Source organism: Chiloscyllium plagiosum, unplaced genomic scaffold (assembly GCF_037043375.1).
Source record: "Chiloscyllium plagiosum isolate Xiang-an unplaced genomic scaffold, Cpla_swu_hap1 HiC_scaffold_11, whole genome shotgun sequence".
In the NCBI taxonomy this organism is placed as follows: Eukaryota; Metazoa; Chordata; class Chondrichthyes; order Orectolobiformes; family Hemiscylliidae; genus Chiloscyllium; species Chiloscyllium plagiosum.
This window is the reverse complement of record NW_028270149.1, coordinates 24,958,981-24,985,305: the sequence shown is the minus strand read 5'-3', so window position 1 is coordinate 24,985,305 and position 26,325 is coordinate 24,958,981. Positions and strand designations below refer to the sequence as shown.

General features: G+C 42.1%; 1 protein-coding gene across 1 annotated transcript in view; it reads right to left on the bottom strand.

Moving 5' to 3' along the window:
• The window catches only part of slc16a2 (solute carrier family 16 member 2), a 95,015-nt gene that overhangs the window by 17,587 nt on the left and 51,103 nt on the right, over positions 1 to 26,325 (bottom strand). The window contains exons 3-4 of the mRNA XM_043705006.2: positions 3,843 to 4,293; positions 1,300 to 1,443 (exon numbers count right to left, since the gene is read on the bottom strand). Of these exons, the coding sequence (XP_043560941.2) occupies positions 1,300 to 1,443; positions 3,843 to 4,293 (595 nt within the window). The remainder of the gene's footprint in view (positions 1 to 1,299; positions 1,444 to 3,842; positions 4,294 to 26,325) is intronic.

Sequence of the window (26,325 nt, the reverse complement as noted above, 5' to 3'; positions counted from 1 at the left end):
TGCTGAACAAAGAGACCTTGGAGTGCAGGTTCATAGCTCCTTGAAAGTGGAGTTACAGGTAGATAGGATAGTGAAGGCGGCATTTGGTATGCTTTCCTTTATTGGTCAGAGTAATGAGTACAGGAATTGGGAGGTCATGTTGCAGCTGTACGGGACATTGGTTAGTCCACAGTTGGAATATTGCATGCAATTCTGTTTCCTTCCTATCGGAAAGATGTTGTGTAACTTGAAAGGGTTCAGAAAAGATTTACAAGGATGTTGCCAGGGTTGGCGGATTTGAGCTACAGGGAGAGGCTGAACAGGCTGGGGCTGTTTTCCCTGGAGCGTCGGAGGCTGAGGGTTGACCTTGTAGAGGTTTACAAACTTATGAGGGGCATGGATAGGGTAAATAGGCAAAGTCTTTTCCCTAGGGTTGGGGAGTCCAGAACTAGAGGGCATAGGTTTAGGGTGAGAAGGAAAAGATATAAAAGAGACCTGTGGACAACTTTTTCACACAGAGGGTGGTATGTGTACGGAATGAGCTGCCAGAGGAAGTGGTGGAGGCTGGTACAATTACAACACTTAAAAGGCATTTGGATGGGTATATGAATAGGAAGGGTTTGGAGGGATATGGGCCGGGTGCTGGCAGGTGGGACTAGATTGGGTTGGGATATCTGGTTGGCATGGACGGGTTGGATTGAATGGTCTGTTTCCATGCTGTACATCTCTATTAATCTATGACTATGATCTGGAGGAAGCCAGAATTGCACACAATATTCCAAAAGTGGCCTAACCAAGGTTCTGTACAGTTGCAGCATTACCTCCCAACTCCTATACTCAAAGCTTGGTAGAGACAGGACCCTTAAGGTATTTGAGAAGTATTTAGATGGACACTTGAAATGCCATAGCAGAGGCTATGGATCAAGTGCTGGAAAATGAAACAACAATAGATAGATGTTTGAAGACTGGCGCAACATGATGGGCCAAAGAGCCTCTATTCACATTGTGATGTGACAACAATTTCTTCCTCTTCACTGAGTAACTGTCCTGTTTTAGTCTTGGGAGGTGTAACCCTATTACACTTTTGACCTGACTGATTTAACAGACAGTTGCTGATGTGCCTTCAACTTGGGCCGGTTTAATAAAAAGGAAAACGCTTTTGTGCCATTCCATAAATACATAATTAATTCATTTAATTACCAACAGGGAAGTGTGGACACCACCCTAAGGATGGACATTGGAAAAAGATACAACTTCAGAATAAAACACCAAACTCAACCTTCTCCCCAAAAATGGAGCTTTTGGCTTACATTGATTTACCTGCAGGAAGATCTTCTTAGGTCCAGGGATACAGTCACCAATCTTCCCAAAGGTCAGACGTCCGATACCTGATGAGGCTCCAATGCAGACTAGCAGGATCCAATTTCTATCAGTTTCATTGAACTCCTTTTTCACAAAATTCACCTACAGCCAAATCATGTGCTGAATGTTAGAATGAATAATGACAAGATAACACGGGGCATCTGAAAAACGGAGTGACCATTTTTGTCAGGAAGATAAAACCAGTGTGGGTGTTCCCTCAACCTCCTGCCTCAAACTTGCAAAATTATTTTAATGGCTGTTTCCACCAAACTGGAAAAAATGTGGAAGATTTTTAAAAGTACACAGAATTCCCCAATTTAGCTGTCTTTTAGATCCAGATTGATGGAAAGCACCAACGAGGTTTCTCCACTTAACAAGAATTACTATTTATTACAATTTACTAATTGTACTAATTTACAGCAATTTACAAATTGCTATTTATAAATGGCTAATGTAAACAATTATCAACCATCAGCCTATAACTCTACTAGTTAAATCTCTAATTTTTTATGGACCTCCCTGTGTAAACACACAAACAAAATGGGATTATTTATGGAGGGAAAACTGGGAAAGCAGTTAAGTGGTTCCTGTTCACAGGATCTGATGAGATCCTTCCTTGGGCTAATCAGAAAACTGATTCTTAGTCTTCCTTCTCCAGAAGCTGTCACTGGTTTGGTGGTTGACTCAAATTTATAAAATCTATCTGGCTTATTAGTTAAAAGTCGCAGCTTACAGCAATTGCTGAAGGTAAAATAAACTGGCTTTCTTCAAACTCAAAATTAGCTTTTACTGCAGACAGCAGACAGAGCTCCTGAGCTGGTGGAGACCTAAAGGTTTCTCCCTATTTGGTGGCACGATGGCTCAGTGGTTAGCACTGCTGCCTCACAGCACCAGGATCCCAGGTTTGATTCTGGCCTCGGGTGACTGTGTGGAGTTTGCACATTCTCCCTGCGTCTGCGTGGGTTTCCTCCCACAGTCCAAAGATGTGCACATTAGGTGAATTGGCTATGTTAAATTGCCCATAGTGTTAGGTGCATTAGTCAGAGGGAAGTGGGTTACTCTTTGGAGGGTCGGTGTGGACTTGTTGGGCCGAAGGGCCTGTTTCCACACTGTAGGCAATCTAATCTTGTTCACATCCCCAAGCTGTTCAGCAACCTCAAAACCAATCACATTTTTGTTCACAGGCCTTTGTTATTGATAGCTGGGCACAAGTCCATAGACCAACCAGCTACTTGTTGCTGGCTGAATCTCCATTTGTTCACACCCTTGGTTCTAGAGTGTCTGCACTTTTTCCTATTGCTGCTTGAACTGGCAGCTGTGTAAATAATCCTTACAATGACTGTCAGGTTACTTGTATTCAAAAGCATGCAGTGATCCTTCAACAACCTTTAAAACAGTTCTTTTTTACCCATGTCAGTCCACAATCAAAAATCCAATCTTTCCATTAAAGCAAACCCAACAACAGAGATACCCAAAATAAAATAAAGAACTGCAGGTCTGAAACAAAGACAGAAATTGCTGGAAACACAAGGCAGGACTGGTAATATCTGAGGAGACAAGAACAGTTAAGATTTTGAGTCCAGTGAACCTTTGTGAGAACTGGGTTTTAGTTTTGGGGTGATGCTTTAGCAAGGATAGAGGAGAGGCTAACGAACAGGAAACTGAGATTCACGATAACTGGATCATTTTGAAGTTGACAAGCTGGAGTTAATAGAATTATTAGAATGCTACAGGGATCAATGTTGGGGCCTCGACAATTTACAAATTGTATGAATGATTTGGCTCATGGCACCGACTAGTATTGTCAAATTTACTGATGATATGAAGAAAGGGAGCAAATTAAGTGCGAGGAGGATACAAAGGAGTCTTCAAAGAGATCAACATTTCTCCTTCAACAAGCACCACCAAAAGAATATTATCTGATCAGTTGTCCCAATGATGTTCTGACACTTGCTCTGTGTAAAGTAGCAACTGTGTTTATTAAGCTACACTTGAAAAATACTACTTTGGCAGTAAATGTATTTTGGGGTGTCCTGAAAACTTTTGAGAGCTGGCATTGTTAGCACAATGGCAGACTCAATGGGCTAAATGGCCTAATTCTGCTCCTTCGTGTTACTGTCTTATTGATAACATTCTGTCCTCTATTCTTGACATGCTTATTAAAATCTTGGCCGTTAACAAACAACCAAAGGAACAGTTACCAACAAATGAAGGTTTCAAAGAGTTTGCTTTGGATCTGCTGGAGGTTTACTGCGGCCAACGCAAAGTCAAATGGTGTCACATAATTTCTGTTGCAACAAATACCCATTTAGATCCATTTTGTGCTGTGGTTTCTTTGAAATGAACCATACTTTCACAATAAAGTCTCAACTCCATTGACTTGCGATGCGAGCCATTCATCTCATTTAGCAGAAGAGTAGCAGTCCTGTGCCCGCAAACCCATTTTTGAAAAGATTATATACTTTATTACAGAAAAACACTGGCAAAGCTGCTGCACTTACCAAGTGAACATATGGAACAAAGTAGCCCAAGACTGCAGTGGCGATCCCGAAGGCCCAAATCCTGTACGTTACCTTCCTGAACACTCTCAGATTTAGGTATTTCTTAAATCGGTGAACGCACTTCAGTTCTTCTGTTTTGTCAGGCTTACTTCTTTCTCCAGCAGAGGGCAAAGGTAAAAGAGGTTTATACGTCAAGGATAAAAATATCTGTATGAACATGAGTACACTGAGAATCTGCAGTGTATGAGCTAGACCCAGTGTGTCGCCAATCTTCTTTAAGAGAAAAGGCATAGTGACAGAAAACAGACTGCTACCAGCTGTCATCACACCATTTGCAAGGCCTAACCGACTTCTAAAGTAATGGCCAAGGATGACTAATGAAGGCTGGAAAGCAAAAGATGATCCACATCCAAACAGAATTCCATAGGTGAAATATCTCAGTTCCAGGGACCTGTTAAAGACAATGGAACGGTGTGTTACAGTAGATCATTTGACTTCTCACATTGAAAGATCTGCTCTTTTCCAAGTTAAGAACTTCCCCAGATGAACTTACATAATCTCCAGAATTTAATTTTTTAGAATTACTTAAATGGAAAAATCCAACTTAAGAGAAAACGAGGAGACTGATACCATTGATCCTACTCCTGTTGAACCAGGAATACACAAAATGGGGAATTCATGTAACTTTTTGACAAAATCCCCAAATTGGAAACATCAGTTCAGGCACTTAAGCAAAGAAATGATCAGATGTTGCTTTCACTGTGTACCCCTTAACTGCACCTCACAATCACCACTGACTCCAGCACAGGATAATAAAATCTACAATCCAGAGTAGACAAAGCAGGTGAAGACATTAAATGATAGCCAATGTACTAAAATATTTTGCTGTGGACAGTGATTTTTTTCATTTGCCATCAGAAGCTCCTATGATGAGAATCCTCTAAACCTGCATTCCCTTGAACATGAATCAGAAAACCTTTAATTCCCAATGTAAGTGGCAACGTCTAAAATAAAACAAAGGCAAGGAGTGGTAGACCAGAGTCAGGAGAGGGAAATGCTGGTTTATGAAGTTTACAAATTCTTAAATGGAATAGGTAAGGTATTTTGATCTAGAATTCTAGGGCTAAAAGGAAATTATAATAGATTAAAACTACTGAAAAATAAATTTAGTGTATATTTTAGGTGGTACTCATTACCAAATGGTGAAAATATTTAGAATAATCTGTCCATGAGGTAGTGAAGACAGATACAATCGGAACTTTCAACTTGGAGGCTGCACTTGAGGTGAAAGGGGTCTGTCCCTTCTTTAATATTTCTTGTGTTCCTGGGATTGTTTTATTCTGCTGGATTAATCACTATTCCATTCAGCATTGCTTCTTCCGTACAGAAGAACTGGAAACACATTAAAGTCTCTTTGGTGAAGAAGTGAGGGAGCTCATTTAACTCTACGGATAATTAACACCTCTGAGTTAATATTTATCCTGAACTGTAATTTTTAAATTTCAACAGCTGTCCAATTTACTTGTTTGGGAAAAGAAAAAGAAAAAGGAAAAAGTGTACATGGTTAGGAGCAAGCTGACATTCTCTGAGTCAGTTCCAGGCACATGACAGAAATTCAATTCCAAACATCTGCAACCTCCTTGTACCACCCAAGATGTGAAGATAAATCACATTCCTATTCTTTAACATGATAAACAAATACTATCTTAAATCATTTAGTTATAAGTCTTAGGGTGTCCTAGGATAATCCTAACCCAGTATTGCAGGATAAACTATCCTTCAAGATGCAAGTAGAACAAAAAAGTTGTTCATTACTGACAGATGAACATCCTCCTGTACTTATTTCATTGAACTTATATTCATTTAAAGTGTTAAAGAAACTGCAGTATCCAATGTCCTTAAAGTACGAGTATCCTAAGAACACTGGGGCAGCATGGTGGCTTAGTGGTTAGCACTGCTGCCTCACAGCACTAGCGTCCCACGTTCGATCCTTGGGTGACTGTCTGTGTGGAGTTTGCACATTCTCCCCGTGCCTGCATGGGTTTCCGCAGTCACAAAGATGTGCAGGTCAGGTGAATTGGCCATGGTAAATTGCCCATAGTGTTAGATTCATTAGTCAGAGGGAGATGGGTCTGGATGGGTTACTCTTTGGAGGGTTGGTGTGGACTTGTTTCCACACTATAGGGAATCTAATCTAATCTATTAAATAAAGTGAATGATGAATCCAAAATGTTAAGATTGAGTTGAGTACATCTAGATTGAAATTTCAGATCAAACTGAGGAAGTGCTACACTGTTAGAAATTCTATCTTTGTCTGCATTCCCAGGCAGATATGTAAGACCCCATGATACGATTTTGGGGAACACCTGGAGAGTTTTTCCCACTGGCTGATGTTTATCACAAGCATCACCTAAGAATAGATGGACCCAGCAGTTATTATATTGTTGCTTAAATGACCCTGTGTGAACATTGGCTGCTCTATTTCCGACATAATAATTTGACATCCATGATAACCTTGTATATGGTTATGGCACTTAGTTTACTAAGAATTGCTGATAAATAAGATAAATCTGATTGGGTTAATGGTGAACCTTCTATGTTTCAGTCTGGACAGAACAGAACATATTTCCTCCAGTCACTAAAGCACTGTATCATCAGAAGCTAGTGCTATCAGACTGAAAGCAGCAATGTGATGTTCTTTTTAATCAATGCATGAGATACCCTTTCATAATACTGTAATTTGAAGAAATCATACAAATTCATGTCCACCATTACAGTCACTCAAATCCCCTTGGAATATGTGTAGGTGAAGGGAAAAATGTAGCATTAACTACATCGACTACAACACACCCCTAATATAACAACTTATGTTTATGAGAAATCTTTAATGTAGTAAATGTTCCAAGCTGTAATCAGACAAAACTTAACACTGTTAAAGCAGGATTATGATTCTTATCATAACCTAACAAATGAGCTATAATTTCTGAATTTCCTTCCTTTAGGATGATGACAAGTTGTATTCTGCAAACGTATTTACAAATGTTATCTCAATATCCACTGGCTTTGGGGTCTCCTGCACAGCAAACAAGTCATTCAACCTTCATTCTGCAACATACCTTGCGCCCTGTTCTTTTATAAGCAGAGGTGAGTCCTTCAGATCACTTTTGCCTCACCCTTTGAAGCCCAAATACTTGAATTTTTGGTCAAAAACAGAAAACAGTAATTGCCTCAACAAGAAGATTTCCACCTGTATGCTTCTTCTTGATCTATTCAGAGATTGGCCACCATTCTGTCTGATGCTCTAATGCCATTCCTCAGGGATGAGTCAGTACCCCTCTATGTTGAGCACCCATCATCGTGAATGTTCAATAACACCAATATTAACTGAGCTGGCTGACTCCTGAAGGACATTGCTGAGTGTCTGAAGTTAACAATTAACTTGTGGGTATTTCTGTAGCCTTAGTGGTTTATTTTAAAAATTTAAGCCATGTAAATTGTATAGCTACAAGAGCAGGAAATTCTGTGACAATAACTCACCCCTTGACTATCCCATGCCTCCACCATCTACAAGGCACAAGTCAGGAATGAGTTTTGTTTATTCATTCACAGGACATGGACATCACTGGCTAAGCCAGAAATTATTGCTCATCCCTAACTGCCTCTTAAACGTGGCAGTGAGTTTCTTTCTTGAACTGCAGCAGTCCAGGTGCCTCACTCTTAAGAAAGGAGTTCAAAGGACTTTAACCCAGTGCCAGCAAAGGAACAACAATATAGTTCCAGGTCAAGATGATGTCTAGCTTTTAGGTGGTGGCGTTTCCATGTATCTGTTGCCCTTGTTCTTCTAGTTTGAAAGATATTGGTAGTTCCTGCAGTGTATCAAGATGGGCCAAAAAATTATACAATAAAATAAAACAAAGAACTGCAGGTGAGTCTCTGTACGCTTTCTGTTTTTGTTCCAGAAAATTAAACACAACTTTATATTGACAGAATTACCAAACTACAAATTTGTTTCATTGCAGAAGGATGTCATTCAGCCTATTGTGTCTGTACCAAATTGAAGTGTTTTGCAGTAGTGCCCTGTCCTGTAATCCTGCATAATATTTCTATTCAGGCAATCATCCAATACCCTCTTCAATGACTCAGTTGAACCTGCCTCCAGCACATTTTAAGCAGGGCCTGCTAGACCCTAACCACTCACTGGATGAAGACGTGTTTTGTCTGCTTGAGTATGTTTCTTTTGCAAAATAATTTAATCTGTGCCCTCTGGTTATCCATCCTCTACCAAACAGGAATGGTTCCTCCCTTTCTCCTTTGTCCGAACCCCTTATGATTTTGAAAGCATCTAGCAGGTATCCTCTTTGCTTTCTTGTCTTCAAGGAAAATAGTCCCTACTTCAGGTGGATGATAGGACTGACATTAAGTGAACTGGCATAAAAACATACCCACACTAAATGTGCATTCAAATAACTGAAACGACAAATTGTTTCTTCCTTTATGAAAGACAAACCATATTAGGAAATCAGAAAATATTAAATATCAAAACATTACTTGAGTTATCAAGGTAACATCAACTTTTGTGCAATCTCACCTCAATGGAAAAAGGTAACTCTGAGTTATCTCTGAGATTATTAAGTAACATTATGGTCTATGTGGTTGAGATTGTGTTCCAAGAGGTAGATTTTCTTAACTCCAAACATTTCTTTTAGTATGCTCCACACTATTCATTTCTTTAAAAAATAAGCTTACAAAAAGAGTTATTAATGTCTACATTAAATAATGAATACAATCTAAATTTAAATTTGGACTTCAGTGAGGCGTTCCACAAGGCTCCCCATGGGAAACTGGTTGTCAAAGTTAGATCTCATAGAATACAGGGAGAACTAGCCATTTGGATACAGAACTGGCTCAAACGTAGAAGACAGAGGGGGGTGGTGGAGGGTTATTTTTCAGACTGGAGGCCTGTGACCAGTGGAGTGCCACAAGGATCGGTGCTGGGTCCAGTACTTTTCATAATTTATATAAATGATTTGGATGTGAGCACAACAGGTGTAGTTAGTAAGTTTGCAGATGACACCAAAATTGGAGGTGTAGGGGACAATGAAGAAGGTTACCTCAGATTACAATGGGATCTTGATCAGATGGGCCAATGGGGTGAGTGTAGCAGATGGAGTTTAATTTAGATAAATGTGAGGTGCTGCATTTTGGGAAAGCAAATCTTAACAGGACTTATACACTTAATGGTAAGGTCCTCGGGAGTGTTGCTGAACAAAGAGACCTTGGAGTGCAGGTTCATTGCACCTTGAAAGTAGAATTGCAGGTAGATAGGATAGTGAAGAAGGCATTTGGTACGCTTTCCTTTATTGGTCAGAGTATTGAGTACAGGAGTTGGAAGGTCAGGTTGTGGCTGTATAGGACATTGGTTAGGCCACTTTTGGAATATTGCATGCAATTCTGGTCTCCTTCCTATCGGAAGGATGCTGTGAAACTTGAAAGGGTTCCGAAAAGATTTACAAGAATGTTGCCAGGGTTGGAGGGTTTGAGCTATAGGGAGAGGCTGCATAGTTTGGGGCTGTTTTCCCTGGAGCGCGGAGGCTAAGTGTTGGCCTTATAGAGGCTTATAAAATCATGATGGGCATGGATAGATAAATAGACAATGTCTTTTCCCTGGAGTGGGGGAGCCCAGAACTAGAGGGCATAGGTTAAGGGTGAGAGGGGAAAGATATAAAAGAGACCTAAGGGTAACTTTTCACACAGAGGGTGGTGCATGTATGGAATGAGCTGCCAGAGGAAGTGGTGGAGGCTAGTACAATTGCGACATTTAAAAGGCATCTGGATGGGTATATGAATAGGAAGGGTTTGGAGGGATATGGGCCAGGTGCTGGCAGGTGGGACTAGATTGGGTTGGGATATCTGGTCGGCATGGACGGGTTGGATTGAAGTGTCTGTTTCAGTGCTGTATATCTCTATGACTCTCTGACTCTAAGTACATCAGAAAAAAGGTTTAAAAAAATTAATATTATTACCAGTGTGCAGCACTTCCTCTTAATGCCACTTGGTGTCAGTATAACAAAACCAAAATTGGCTGTTTTTTTTTGAGCCATTCCTCTGACAGATGTTTTCAAAATGTAAAAGACCCTGTTTCTGTAGGCACCTAACTGACCCTGTATAGAGCAACACAAAGAAAAAAGTGCTTATGCCTTTTAACATTCAATGTGTTTGTCTGTATCAGAGACTAGGAATACTGTGGTGACTAACTCAATTCCTGACTCCCCCAAGCCTGACCATCGTCTACAAAGCACAAGTCAGGAATGTGATGGAATACTCCCACATGTACCTGGATGGGTGCAGCTTCAACACTCAAGGTTGATGCCATTCAGGATAAAGCAGCCCTCTTGATTGGCACTTCATCCACAAACATCCATTCTCTCCAACACTAACACTCAGTAGGAGCAGTGTAGTAGCAGCAGCACTGCAGAAATTCAAAGAGCCTTAGCACCTTCCAAACCTGTGTCCACTTCAACCTAGAAGGACAAGGGCAGCAGATACATGGGAACACCACTACCTGCAAGTTCCCCTCCAACACACTCACCATCCTGACTTGGAAATATAATCGCCGTTCCTTCACTATTTGGGTCAAAACCCTAAAATTCCCTTCCTAATGGCATTGTAGGTCAACCCACAGCAGTGGACTGCAGTGATTCAAGAAGGCAGCTCACCACCACCTTCTCAAAGGCAATTAGGGATGGGTAATAACTGCTGGCCCAGCTAGTGATACCCACATGTCACAAATGAATAAATAAAATCTACTGCAATTTCACACAATGTAATCAATTTTCCAATGAATACTGGAGGGGCAATATTTGAATGGTTCAGGAATTTGCATAGTATATTCAGGAGGAATTTGCTTAATGACTGTGCAAAAGCAACATCATTCAGTCTGAGCAAAGGAGGCTTTGCTGTATTTATCTGGCAATCATCCAGGGATCTTTGAATTGGGAGACAAATAGAGAAGTCAAAAAACCATCCTTCGGTCATACCTGTGGTGGATTACTGTGTAATAGCCCATGCCAGACGACACTGGAAGCCCATGTGTGTGGCTTTCTAGTATGTATAGCATTGGGCTCAGTCATGATAATCCCTCTAGAGTTAAGTATTGTCCTGGGTCACATATAAACAAACACCAGTAGGTCAATAGGTAGTCATCTGCAGAACAATATCCCCAAATGAATTAATGTTTCCAAATGAGCAGACATGTAGAAATAGAAAACCATGCCTCCAAATGCTAATCTTCCCCCAACTCTCCAGACTGCATTACAATATGACATTTGGTAACATACCATTACCAGCACATCTGTTTACTGTGCTACCTTCGCTAATTTCAGCTTCACAGGCTGTAGATGGCAGAACAAATTTTTCAAAAGAAACTGATCTACTTTTGTTATTTCAATCGTTTCAAAAATTTCTCAAGTTTCGTCACATTGTATAACTCAGCTGCAATGTGAAAACATAAGAGTTTTTATCTGCTTCAAGACCGAACTGCGCCGTACTGAGTTTGAGATTAGCTTGTGCCCTGAGCTACTTTGGATTCCAGTGTCCGGAAGCTGCCTCTCAGGTGAGGAGAGTTGTAGAAGTGTGGAAAGGCAAAAATACTTCCCTAATCAATCTACCTGCTCCCTATCCCTACAATACATCTACACCTCATGCTGTCCATACATAGTGAACAGCCGTACCATTGGCCAGTAAGCTACCATCTTCCTAGAATTGTACTGTGGCCCATGTCTTCCAGTTTGCGGATAGCTGGAGACCAGACATACTCCCAAAAGTATACTTTGGACCCCTCAAAAGTCCTGATACACTGACTCCATGGGAACTATACAGAAAGCCTTAACTTTGAATGGGCAATTTCTCCAGGACCCTGTGCAAATGTTTGCTGGATAGGTACCCAGGTCATGTAAGGCAAATTAAACCTTGTGTAACTATGAGGTAGTTATAATACTGACCCACGCCCAACCCAATGTCCAACACAATGGCCCCAACTCTCACTTTATGTACCTGATTCATTCTCACTGAGCTTCTGACTCCATGACCCTCTGACCGTCAGGACCCTCTCACCATCTCCAACCAGAAACTCCAAAAAAGGAATTGTTGGCCTATCCCTTGAAGTGTTCCTGCCTCCCTGCACTTCGACTCAATGCAGGCTCCTTCCAATAGTTAACCACTTGGAAATTAATTCATTAATTAAATGAACACCAAGTGAAGGGATAAAATGGTAACTCAATGGTATTAAATTGCACAGGTGTTCTTAAAGCTTCTTCTTGCTTGGTTGATGCTCTGTAACTACAAAGCTGGAAAAATGATTCATTTTATTAAGAGCTTTCACTTATCAATCCACATGCAACAACCTGTTATGAATATCCTGCTGGCATTTTGGTAGCTCTGAGAAATTTCCCGACAGCAGGTGAGGGAATGCACCACATTCTAAATAAAACATTATCCCACAGTCTTAAAATAAAAGTCAATTTACCCTATCTCCCAGTGTTTCCAGTCCTTTAAAACTTACCCAATCCAAATCCATATCTTTGCCTAAAAGTAATTCGTTCTTTGTGAGCCGAACCCTATCTATGTACTGGGTTTTGTCAAAATCCCTCCATTAGGTTTTGAAAGAATTTAGCCCAGATTTTCCAATGATCAGATAATCATTATGAGACTAGGGGTCCTTGCAGAATGGCTAACATAGCGAATTATAGGAATTATAGTGAAACGGATAATTCTGCTGGCCAATTCTCCTATTCATGGAACCTTCCACAACTGTCCATTTATATTGAATAACCAGGGAGATTCTGCTGTCATTAAGGAAGCACGGTGGTTCTGTGGTTAGCACTGCTGCTTCACAGTGCCAGGGACCTGGGTTCGATTCCAAACTCAGGCGACTGTCTGTGTGGAGTTTGCACATTCTCCCCATGTCTGTAGGGTTTCCTCTGGATGCTCTGGTTTCCTCCCATAGTCCAAAGATGTGCAGGTTAGGTGAATTGGCCATGTTAAAATTGCCAGGGATATGTTGGTTAGGTGCATTAGTTGGGGATAAATGTAGAGTAATGCGGAATGGCTTTGAGTGGGTTACTCTTCAGAGGGTTAGTATGGACTTGTTGGGCCAAAGGGCCTTTTTCCCCACTGTAGGAATTCTATGGTTCTGTGAAATTCTTGAGTGGGGGAAGCCATTTAGCCCTCAGTTCATCAACATAATGAAATCTTCTGAATGAAAGATGTTGTGAAAGATGTTGTGATAGGGTTCAAAAAACATTTACAAGGGTGTTGCCAAGGTTGAAGGATTTGAGCTATGGGGAGAGGATGAATAAGCTGGGGCTATTTTCCCTGGAGTGTCAGAGACTGAAGGGTGACCATATGGAGGCTTCTAAAATAACCAACAGCATGGACATGGAGAGTGAACAGCCAAGGTCTTTTCCCCAGGGTAGGGAGTTCAAAACTAGAGGGCGTAGGAGAAAGATTTAAAAGGGACCTAAGGGGCAACTTTTTCAAGCAGAGGGTGGTGTGTGTATGGGATGAGCTGCCAGAGGAAGTGGTGCAGGTGACTACAATTACAACATTTAAAAGGCATATGAATAGAAGGGTTTAGAGACATATGGGCCAACTGCTGGCAAATGATATAAGATTAATTTAGGATATCTGGTCGGCATGGACGAGTTGGATAGAAGGGCCTGTTTCCGTTCTTTACATCTCCATGACTCTATGACACAGCAATGCCACAGTGTCACACATCATCAGGGAACTGGTGCTGTCGTGGCAATACCATTGGATTAGTAATCGAGAATCCAAACTAATATCCTGGAGACAGGGGTTTGAATCCCATTATGAGACATGGTGAAATTTGAACACCATAAAATCTGGAATTAAAAGGTAGCCCAGAGGTAATAATTGTTGATGGTCAAAAAAAGCCTCTCAATTCACTTTTGGAAGGAAAGTCAGTCACACCTGAGCTGGCTCCAGGCTCAAAGCAATTTAGTTGATTCCTAAACTGCGCTTTGAAAAGGTCTAGCAAGCCACTCAGTTAGAAATAGGTAATAAATGGTAGCCTAGTCAGCAATAGCCACATGTCATGTCTGAATTTTAACAAAAAACTGTCAACTCAGAAGGGTTGAAATTAAAGTGGGAAATTACAATTGCTTAATGGGAATTCATGTCAATAAAGGAGCAAAAGTGGTAAGGCTAAAGCCGGGACTAATCAGATCCAAATAAGAGGAAAGAGCAACATATGTAAATCCTGGAGGGAGAGGCTAAAGGATTTTACTCGGACAAATACAGAATGTACAATAACAGGATAACAAAGTGAACAGAGTGTCAAAGAACCACCTATAAAAATATAACAGGAAATTCAAAACAACTAGATTAGTATTTCACAAGAACTACAGGAAACAATTAGATGTGCAAAAAATAGAATCTGAGAATGCACCTAAGATAGTCAGTATAATAAGTGATGCCTTTCCAAGTAAATGTAAGGGGAAAATATTGAACACCATGCTCTCCCTCAAGGACAATAATCCAACTAAAACCAACTACAACAAAAATCAGCTGGAAACTTGAGATAGACTAAAAGGACACCAAAAATCATTCTCCGTTATTAGGTTTCTTCTCCAAGAGCAGTGTGATAAGCAGGGGAGTAGATATGTGAAGCATCAATAGTCATTATCAAGCAAGTCTATTCGGCTCAAAGGGTGCACTGTTCAGGCTACCAATGTTCTTTTTCTCTTTCTGCTCTCGATTGTGTTGCCGTCATCATCCACAATTCGATGGTGAATGTGGAGGCAGGCCATTATTTGGCTGCCTCCTGTATGATTATTCCAAAGGACCCATTACTAACATGCTGAAGGTCTAGATCCAGAAATGGACCCGACACCCATAAATTTAAAAATTAGAACTAAACAATGGGGCCAAGGAGTCAAATTTAGTGGGATGCGGTAATTTGAATAGTAGAGCCAAGGCCAAAGAGAAACAGATGGTGAAAATTCAATTGGATGTTGACAGGCAGCAATAAAGTACTTTAATCAAAAAGTAAACCAGCTAGGACTAGAATTTACAAAAAGAATAAAAGGAGAAAACTAAAGGTTCTGTATATGAATTGTTGTGGGTAAATCACCACAGGTTACCTTTAATTTGGCTACTTATTAAGAAACCTCGCAAAGTGCTGAAACAATGATTTAAACTTTATTGTATGTAGCAACCTAAATAAGACCCCGCAAGGAAGTGACTTAACCCTCACAATTCAACTTGGCTATCATCCAATAACTGGTGGAATTTAGCTATGATTCCATTATTTGTTTCTGGAAGCGTCCACAGTTTGATCCTTGTGCAGTGATGTTCTTCAAAATTCTGCTAATGAAAGGTTCTGGTGTTGGATAATTATACAGATTTTCATCCTTCAGGGATGATGTTATTGATGATTCTTCAGGGTCTTTACATCCAAAATATTGCAATTCTCTGGTTTGGTTTCTTATCAGAAGTAGCTTCTTTGTTTTTTATAACATTTGGCATTAACCATCTGTTTGAGCAGTGTTCCTGTCATGAACTCCTTAAATTATTCTGCAGAGCAATCAGTTGTCCTTGTGGCACAAAGTAAGCAGTTTATCAGGCAGGTGTCACAGCAGGTTTGTTCACGTAGCTTTGACTTCTCCTCTTCCCAGATGTGATTAATTGCCTTCAAATCCTATATAAGTTTCTCCTTGACCCTTGATAGCAAAACCCAGATTGAGTTATTACTGAACCCCTTTCTGTGTAACAGTGTATCTTTGTTGATTCTTTCAATCCGTGAACAGTTATTAAAGTTATGAAGTTTGTAGTATCATAGAATGCACACAGCAAATCAAACTTTGCAAATGGTTCTGCCTTAGTTAGCTAGTTATTCAGGAAATGTTAGACAATTTAAAACCATGTCTAAACCCTGGATATCTATAAAACTGACACGTCCCAACTTACTAGTGACCAATCCAATAATCCCAAGTCCCACCTCTGACCCTTGCCAACATTCAATGACTTCTTATTCCTCCTCCCCCAACTCTGAGCAAATACCATCCCCCCAACCCCAACTTGAAAGGGGAACTGTTGACCCCTGATGTGCTCCCACCTCCCTGCACTTTGACTGGAGGGTGGCTCCTTCCATCGGCTCATTGTCCAGCAGCTAATCCAGGTAATTAAATGAACAACTTAAGAAAGCACTCAGTAGGATGCATACCTTTGATAAACTGTCTTAATCCAACATTATTACCATTATGCTATTCTTCCTCAAGGCAAAATGCAACAGGTAAACTGAGAACGCAAATAAAAATAAACACATATGATCTGGTAGCCATTACACCACATGATTATCGGATGTCATAGACTAGAAACTGGGTTTGGAAGGGAATGAGACGTTTCGGAATGATAGGAAACTAAGAAGGAATGATAGGAAACTAAGAAGGCATGGAGGAGTGACTCTGTTAGCTATTACTACAATAGAGAAGGTTGACCTAAGTTCGGGAAACCAAGATATAGAAACAGTTCAGATTGAGATGAGAGATGGTAAAGGAAGGCATCACTTGAAGCAAACAGGTTCCCTAACTGCAGCTGTTCAAGAAGGTAGCTCACCACCACCTTCTCAAAGGCAATTAGGGACAGGCAATACATGTTGGCCAGCCAGTGACACTCACATCCCACAAATGAGTAAAACAAAAATATATTAACAATAAGCATGTGGTACAGTGAAGCATAAAGTAAGAAATAATAAAAGCTTGTCGGAAAGGTTCAGTAATGATCATGGAAGAACCAAATATTTTTCATATTTGGCTGATGGAAAAGTCAGGTAAAAACAATGACTGCAGATGCTGGAAACCAGATTCTGGATTAGTGGTGCTGGAAGAGCACAGCAATTCAGGCAGCATCCGAGGACAGGCAAAATCGACGTTTCGGGCAAAAGCTTTTGCCCGAAACGTCGATTTTGCCTGTCCTCGGATGCTGCCTGAATTGCTGTGCTCTTCCAGCACCACTAATCCAGAATGATGGAAAAGTCAGATGAGTCAAGACAGCCTAGATGAGAAGTTTGCAAGGAGACAGGGTTAACTAGTGGAAGTGTAATTGTGAAAGTGCCCCAGGTAGCAGCAACCATTATATAAGTTTGCAGTTAGTTTGAGGCAGAGACAAGTGAGTCTGAGACTTCTCCTTATTCAAATAACAGAATTATGAGGGTATGAAAGCAAAGATGATTAAAAGTGAATTGGTAAATTAGGTTAAAGGAATAGTCAATAGAGATGAGCCAAAAGGCCTCTTCTGTACTCATTCTATGATTCCAACTAATGATTAGACGAATATTTGGAGTAGATGGGTTATCTTATGAGGAAAGATTGGACAGGCTAAACTTGTATCTGCTGGAGTTTAAGAGATGACTTAAATGAAACATCTAAGATCCTGAAGGATCTCAATGCGGTTGACGTGGTCATGAGGTAGTTTTCTCTTTATTCGAAAAGTCTAGAATTAGGGGTGACTTTTTAAAAATCAGGGGTTACCCATTTAAAACAGAGATGAGGTCGTTTTGTTCTAACAAGGCTGAGAGTTTTTGAAACTCTCTCCCTGAAATGACGATGAATGCAGAGTCCTTGCATATTTTTCATAGAATCCCTATAGTATGGAAACAGGCCATTCGGCACAACCCTCTGAAGAGTATCCCACCCAGACCTATTTCCCTATCCTATTACCCTACATTTCCCATGACTAATGCGCCTAACCTACACTTACTTGGACACTATGGGCAATTTTAACATGGCCAATTCAGCTATACTGCACATCTTTGGACTGTGGGAGGAAACCAGAGTAGACACAGGCAGAATGTGCAAACTCCACACAGACAGCCGCATGAGGCTGGAGTTGAACCCGGATCCCTGGTGCTGTGAAGCAGCAGTGCTAACCACTGAGCCACTGTGCTGCCCCAAACGACAGAGTGGAGAAATTCTTGTTATGCATGGGGGGGTTATTAGAGAAAGGCAAGATCATGCATCTGAAGTTACAATCAGATCAGGCATGAACTAATTGAATGGTGGTGCAGAATGAGGGATGAACTAAATGGAAATTCTGAATGACCTTCTGTTTCTAATTTACATCTCCATATGTTGAATTCCAGCTGTTAATGCTTTTTCTTTGCCCATAAATGCTGCCTGATCTGCTGAACATTTCCAGCACTTCCTGTTTTCCTACAATGATGGCAATATAAATAAAGAGATAGACCCCTGACAGGCAAAGAGGAACACAAATAAAGGCAAAGAGGAAAGCAGAAAGAAAGAAAGAAGCAAAGAGACACACACACACAAAGAGAATGTGTCTCACATGACATGCTCTCACAAGAAAGGTACAGGGAATGGACAATTGTGTGAGGGATGATAAATTAATTTGGGACAGATGACTGTCTGTATGGAGACAGTGAGGTCTGCAGATGCTGGAGGTCAGGGTTGAGAGTGTGTTTCTGGAAAAGCACAGCAGGTCAGGCAGCATCCAAGGAGCAGGAAAATTGACATTTCAGGCCAAAGCCATTCATCAGGAATGAGGCTGGGAGCCTCGGGTGGTGGGGGGGGGGGGGGGGGGGGGCGCGGTGGACTGATAAATGAGAGGGGGTTGGGCTGGGGAGAAGGTAGCTGAGAGTGCAATAGGTGGATGGAGGTGTGGGCAAAGGTGATAGGTCGGAGTGGAGGGTGGAGCGGATAGGTGGGAAGGAAGATTGACAGGTAGGACAGGCCATGACAGCTGTGCTGAGCTGGAAGGTTGGAACTGGGGTAAGGTGGGGGAGGAGAGAGAGGAAATGAGGAAACTGGTGAAGTCCACATTGATGCCCTGGGGTTGAAGGGTTCCGAGGCGGAAGATAAGGCGTTCTTCCTCCAGGCGTCGGGTGGTGAGGGAGTGGTGATGGAGGAGGCCCAGGACCTGCATGTCCTCGGCAGAGTGGGAGGGGAAATGTTCAGCCATGGAATGATGGGGTTGGTTGGTGTGAGTGTCCTGGAGGTGTTCTCTAAAGCACTCTGTGAGAAGGCGTCCAGTGTCCCCAATGTAGAGGAGACTGCATCGGTAGCAACGGATACAATAAATCTCATTTGTGGAAGTGAAACTTTGATGGGTATGGAAGGTTCCTTTAGGGCCTTGGATGGAGGTGAGGGGGGAGGTGTGGGCACAGGTTTTGCAATTCCTGCGGTGGCAGAGGAGGTGCCAGGAGGGGAGGTGGCTTGTTAGGGGGCGTGGACCTGACCACAGAGGTAACGGTCTTTGCAGAAAGCGGATAGGGGTGGGGAGGGAAATATATCCCTGGTGGTGGAGTCCATTTGTAGGTGGCAGAAATGTCGGTGGATGATGTGATTTATGTGGAGGTTGGTGGAGTGGAAGGTGAGGTCCAGGGGGGTTCTGTCCTTGTTGCGGTTGGAGGGGTGGGGTTCGAGTTTTCACAGAGTTAATAGAGTAAAACTGATTCCGGTGGCAGAAGGTAACCTAAGGACATATATTAATGTAATGGACAAAAAAAAAGAGATAACATGAGTTCTTTTTTTAATGCAGCATGTTGATTTAATCTGGAATGAACTGAAGAATGTGGAGACTAATTTAATAACAATTTTCAAAAAGGAATTGATATATACCCAAACAGGAAGGATCTGCATTGCGATGGGGATACAGGGTGTGTGAATAATCGTATTGCTCTCTTACAGAGCCAGCCTCGCTGTAAAGGGAAGAATGATCTCCTTTTGTGTTGTAACTATTCTGTGATTCTAGAATTTCAATCAAAGAAACAATCAGTTCAGGGAAACTATATCTTTATACAGTTTTCTCTAAGTTTATGAACCATGAGATTAGCAAGAAGGTTGAGGAAAACTGACAGCTCAAGCAAAGAGCATCAATTCCATCATGGCCCCTGGCTCTATTCAATGAGCTTGAACTTTATTGGAATGTACTGTTATTCAGTCTCTGTAACCTACATAAATAGGTCTATCTTTACTTTTCTTTCTGTGCAATTGATTGGAGGCTCTGTAAGCTTGAATATTTTATTTAAGTGGCTGAAATCCTATGAAAGAATGTAATTAATTCTTTCTTTAGAGTTCAATCAATTAATCTAAATACTGTTGATTTACACAGCAATGACAGGGATTTGACAACCATAGTATGCTTTGAGGACATGCATTACCACTAACAGCAACTGAGCGCTGGAAACAAAATTCATAAGAATAAATTATTTTGCCTAAGTTGTGGAAATTGTTTCAAAGCCATTATTTATTGCATGCACTGACATGTGGGAGGTAAAACCAATGCTGTCTTATTGCCAGACTGTTATCTTATTCTTTAAAGCAATACATGTCTAGCATTTGCTCCAGCTCTTTGGCTGATACTGTTGACCATGGAAGAAAATGAAATATAAGTCAGTTTAAAAGTACCAAGTTTAGAGAGGCACTGACCTAGAACAGAGATCCCAACTCACTTGTTCCATGTATAATAAATGGTTTCAAAATAGACCAATTCTGCTGGCAATGTCCCACATCCTGAAAGCACTTGAAACACATCATTATTCTGTCTTTATACACATCTGTCATTATACCATATCAAAACATATTCAGATGTCTCTACAGCCACCTTAAATACATGTTGGTTACCTTGTCTATGTATGGATGAGGATCAATGTGTGCACACAGATCCCTCTGCACAGTTTGTGGGCACATGGGGTAATGGTTTTACAATGCCTGTTGCAGCCTTCCTGTGGCTATCAATGAAGAGGATTCACTTTATGCTGTATGATCCCTGTTCCATAGCTCCCCTGAGGAACGCTTGGAATTTCTTGACTAATAACATACTAATATGGAGTAATTACTACAAATGCCAAAATGGACATCCAACATGTCCTGATGGAACTATTGATGGCAACTATCCACAACAGTCTTCAGGAAGGATTCATTGATGCATGCATTGCTGGCATCATGGTCTGTGCGCCATGACATCAGCACCAATGTACGTGCAGATTGTCGCAGTTTTAAAAAGTAACAACCAATCACCCATGTAAGCTTGGTCACTTCTCACACTCCCAGCCAGATCATGCCACATATTCAATCCTGGGCAGGGGAAGAAAGGGATTACCCCGAAGAAACAGACGCCTCGATTAGCAAAGACCCCTGTGTGTGTAACCATGTGGGATTATTTCACAGAGTGCCATGTTTGGGACAGGCAGTGGCTGTTGTTCTATTGCTGGAGAGTGATGTCACTCTGCATGGCTGTGTCCCAGCACTCGCACACTCATTACTCCAGCTGGGGTTGTGGTGTTCACAATAAATGCAACCATGATAATATCACAGCGGGTAGGCACATATTAAATGACCACTAGCCAGTGGTGAGTAAGTGTTTGGGCTTATCCACTAAATTTACACTGGCTCTAGAACTAGACCCATTATCTTAAAGTGTCATAACATTTAAGGCTATGGGTGTAGTGCTGGAAAGTGTGTAGATTAAGTAGCAATGCAGACTCAATGGGCTGAAGGGCCTCTTGCATAATGTAAGAGTCCAAATTTTAAGTGATAAAACAAAGCATGGTGCAGCTGAAGTCAACTTTAACAAAGTGTGTCACTTGTGTTTGAGAGAAATTGAAAACCTGGAAAAGTTACAATTCCGAAATAAAGAGCAGCAGTGCTGGAAATTTGCAAGTTAAAAAACAACTGAACGTGCAAGCTTGGGTAATGTAACATCTGGGATCTTGATCAGTCCTGTTGAGGAATCCGTCTCAAAATATTAACGTCTCTTTTTCTTTCCAGTGCTGACTGGCCCAATGTATATTTTCAGCACTTTACCCTGAACCACATTGTAGAAATTGTAATGGACAGTACCACTTAGTAAACGGCTATCATGTTTATGTTGGATCATCAAGTGATGCTCACCAGTACATGCCTGTAAACCCAAACATCAGCATTTAGAGCACCAAAAACTGCAAGTGCCTGGGAGAAAGCACCTCAGGTCAGCAGGAAGGGTTTGTAAAAGTTTGCGAGTGGTTTGTATATGCGCTTCACATCCTGATATGTCAAGTATCCATCTCTCATGTCCATGATAGAATAGCTTTAAGTCAGAAACTCCCCTCGTCAAATTCCAGGACTGACAGACACAGCATAGCTTCTCTCAGACTGAAGAAAGCAGGATGACAACATTGGCTAAATAATTTAAATCTAACCATGTTGGTATCACTATTAAACACATCGTGTGTACATTATTGATAAGATATCTGTGCAACTGCAAAATAATTGTTATTCCTTCACAGAGCAAGGCGACAAACTAGCAAGACCTGAATATTATAAGCTTTAAATGGTTAACCTTATTCACTGTTCATGTAATGTGTTTACTAGCTGATGGCAATAGAAAGAAGAAATAGTTGAAGAGGCAAAGTGAACTTCAAGCCTTCTCAGTAATCAGCAGTTAAAACACTACAATGGAATTTACAAAAACAAGAATCAGGGAGGGGTGGTACAGACGGAAACTCTGTTTCTGAGAGGCCAGTTTGAGGGGGGAAAAGAGAAAAAAAAACTTGTAAATCTCTTGGTGGCTGCTTAGCCTGACATTTTGTTTACAAAAACCAAAGGACTTGTTGCTGCAGTAGCTACATTCGCAGAACAATGTACTGGTTGAGGAAACAGTAAAGCAGAATATGTGTGAGCTGTATTGCACTGCAAGTTAAAGACTTTCAGGGTCTGCTGGGATATTAGAACAAGTACAGACACTTCAGAGTGGGCCCAGCATTCTGAGTGATTAAGGAACAGCCATGTGCATCACCATGGTGATATGCACGGTCACAGGTTGGTGGGATATAAAGCTGAGCATTGCTGCAGTCCTAACATTTGTTATAAAATTGGAAGCAGACACAGAGAAATGGCAAACACTTTCTTATCAGGATGCAAGTGTATGTTGGGGAAACAGGGAGGAGAGGTCGGGGATAAGGGGAGAAGATAAAGAAAGCAATCACTTCACTCTACAGGCTAATTTTTAGCAGTTCGTGAAGCCTGAAGGGCAGGCCTCACACACATTGTTACCTTGTGGCATGCAGAGAAACGATAACGGCAAAAATAATTTGAGAATTGAAACCATGTAAAAAACAATGTACTTCTATCGCTTAATCAAATGTTATTTGCTCAGAAATCTGCAACTGGATTTTTTTCTTTGGGGAAAGAAATACATTTTGAGACTTTCTGGGCCTTAACCCACCACTAGGGTGTGGGGGTGGTGATTGGTGGTGCTGGGAAAAAAATCACACACACACTGGCGATTTTCCTCAGATCAGTCAATTTATGGCTGGAGGGCAGGACCGCTGTCCAAGTAAGGGTAGACAACGGATTGTAGATTGACAGGAGGGCCAAAGGCCTGCTACATTTGGGGAAGCAGGAGACTGTGATGACAGAGAGAGAGAGCAAGCTTCAGTTTGGAGATGCCTTTTACATCTTCACTGAGGAAATAGAGTCAGGAGTGAGGTCACCGCTCTGAGGGGTGGTGGGGGGGGGGGGGGGGGGGATGCGTCCACAGCAGCCTGTGGCTCACCCTACACAAAGAATCCAGAAATGCTTATAGACCTGCGTGGAGTCTGGTTCCCTTGACTTACTGGGAATCTCCTCCATCAGGCACCTAACTGGCCCTCACTACCTGCAAAAACCTGCAATTCCAGCTGGCCTATTACAATTGGCTTCAATTAGGCTCTCAATGAGTCTGATAAGGCACCTTCCTTATCAGTCCGAAGCCTACCTCTGATCCCAGACCTCAGTGGGCCAAATATTCAGCCATTAACACCCAGTCCAAGTTGAAGTATCAATACATTTGCCTGCACATGAACACCAGCAAGCTGTTTAGGAACAGGCACTGATGAATGTAGGTTGAGAAGGGATTTCTGTGCAACGCTGTGTTCTTTCTCATCTGTAACTGGAAAGGTTTCTGCTGCTGACATATCTCACTGGTTCTGGATCAGTGGTGCTGGAAGAGCACAGCAATTCAGGCAGCATCCGAAGACAGGCAAAATCGACGTTTCGGGCAAAAGCCCTTCATCAGGAATAAAGGCAGAGAGCCTGAAGCGTGGAGAGATAAGCTAGAGGAGGGTGGGGGTGGGGAGAGAGTAGCATAGAGTACAATAGGTCAGTGGGGAAGGAGATGAAGGTGATAGGTCAGGGAGGAGAGGGTGGAGTGGATAGGTGGAAAAGGAGCTGGGCAGGTCGGACAAGTCCGGACAGGTCAGGGGATCGAGTTGCTGGAGGTTAGAAACTAGGATGAGGTGGGGGAAGGGGAAATGAGGAAACTGTTGAAATCCACATTGATGCCCTGGGGTTGAAGTGTTCCAAGGCGGAAGATGAGGCGTTCTTCCTCCAGGCGTCTGGTGGTGAGGGAGCGGCGGTGGAGGAGGCCCAGCACCTCCATATCCTCGGCAGAGTGGGAGGGGGAGTTGAAATGTTGAGCCACTGGGCGATTTGGTTGATTGGTGCGGGTGTCTCGGAGATGTTCCCTAAAGCGCTCTGCTAGGAGGCACCCAGTCTCCCCAATGTAGAGGAGACCGCATCGGGAGCAACGGATACCATAGATGATATTAGTGGATGTGCAGGTAAAACTTTGATGGATGTGGAAAGCTCCTTTGGGGCCTTGGATAGAGGTGAGGGAGGAGGTGTGGGCGCAGGTTTTACAGTTCCTGCGGTGGCAGGGGAAAGTGCCAGGATGGGAGGGTGTGTCGTAGGGGGGCATGGACCTGACCAGGTAGTCACGGAGGGAACGGTCTTTGCGGAAGGCGGAGAGGGGTGGGGAGGGAAATATATCCCTGGTGGTGGGGTCTGTTTGGAGGTGGCGGAAATGTCGGCGGATGATTTGGTTTATGCGAAGGTTGGTAGGGTGGAAGGTGAGCACCAGGGGCGTTCTGTCCTTGTTGCGGTTGGAGGGGTTGGGTCTGAGGGCGGAGGTGCAGGATGTGGATGAGATGCGTTGGAGGGCATCTTTAACCACGTGGGAAGGGAAATTGCGGTCCTGATGAAGGGTTTTTGCCCGAAACGTCGATTTTGCCTGTCTTCGGATGCTGCCTGAATTGCTGTGCTTTTCCAGCACCACTGATCCAGAATCTGGTTTCCAGCATCTGCAGTCATTGTTTTTACCTCGTTTATATCTCACTGGTTGTAAAGTCAACACAATGTCTCCCATACAGGGTTCGCTGTTTTTGTCATGTTGCTGTAGCAATGCAATGAACACAGTTCCAGTACTGCCACATATGAATGGGCACACTACCTCAAAAGTGCCTCTTCTGCATTTTGTTTTGCAGTTGAGTCATTAGAATGAATTCACAAATCTTGCACACTCGACAAGGAAACTCACTCAAAAGGAATGTGATTTGGAAATAGGCTACAGTCCTGTGGTGAGCATTCTCTAACCTACATTCCCTTTCAGTGTAGATCTGTTGAGAGGCACTGGATCAGAATTTATTCGATAAACATGTTTGTTAAAGGTTTGATCACAGGTCATTTGCCTCCTTGCTAGGCCAAGGTCTGTGTGGAATCCTTGCAGACAAAAGAATTGGAAAACTCATCCAATTGACAAATTCTATGTATTCCAACATGTTATCTGAATTTATGGAGGCCATTAGATTGACACAAAACACGTCAAGCAAAGTGAAAATGTCACTTAATAATATCAAACTGATCTATTAAAATCATAGAGTCCTACAGCACGGAGACAGGCCCTTTGGCCCAAACCGGTCCATGCCGGCCAAAATGTCTGTCCACGTTAACCCCACAGCCCTGCACTTGGCCCATATCCTTCTAAACCTTTCCTCTCCATGCATTTATCCAAATGCCTTTTAAATGGTGTTAATGTACCCACCTCAACCACTTCTGCTGACAGCTCATTCCATATGCGTATCACTCGCTGTGTAAAAAAAGTTGCCCCTCAGGTTCCCTTTTATTATTTCTCCTCTCACCATAAACTGATGTCCTCTAGTCCTCGATTCCTCAACCTGGAAAAATGCCTGAGTGCATTCACCCAATCCATGTCTCTGATGATCTTATATACCTCTAAAAAGGTCCCCCTCAGTCTCCTGTGCTTTAAACAAAAGAAGTCCTAGCTTGTCCCTATAACTAAGACCATTGAGTCCTGGCAACATCCTTGTAAATCTCTTCTGCGCTCTTTCCAGTTTAATAACATCCTTCCTATAGCAAGGTAACCAAAACTGAACACTGAACCAAAACATCGAGACTCAATGCCCTGACTGATGAGCTCAGTGTGCCAAAGGCCATCTTCACTGCCTTGTCTGCCTGTGACTCCACTTTCAGAGAACTGTGAACCTGAACTTGAGGATCTCTCAGTTTCACTACACTCCTTCAGGCCTACCATTCACCATGAAACTCCTACCTTGAATTGATTTTCCAAAATGCAAGACCTCACACTTATCTATATTAAACTCCATTTGCCATTTCTCAGCCCACTTCCC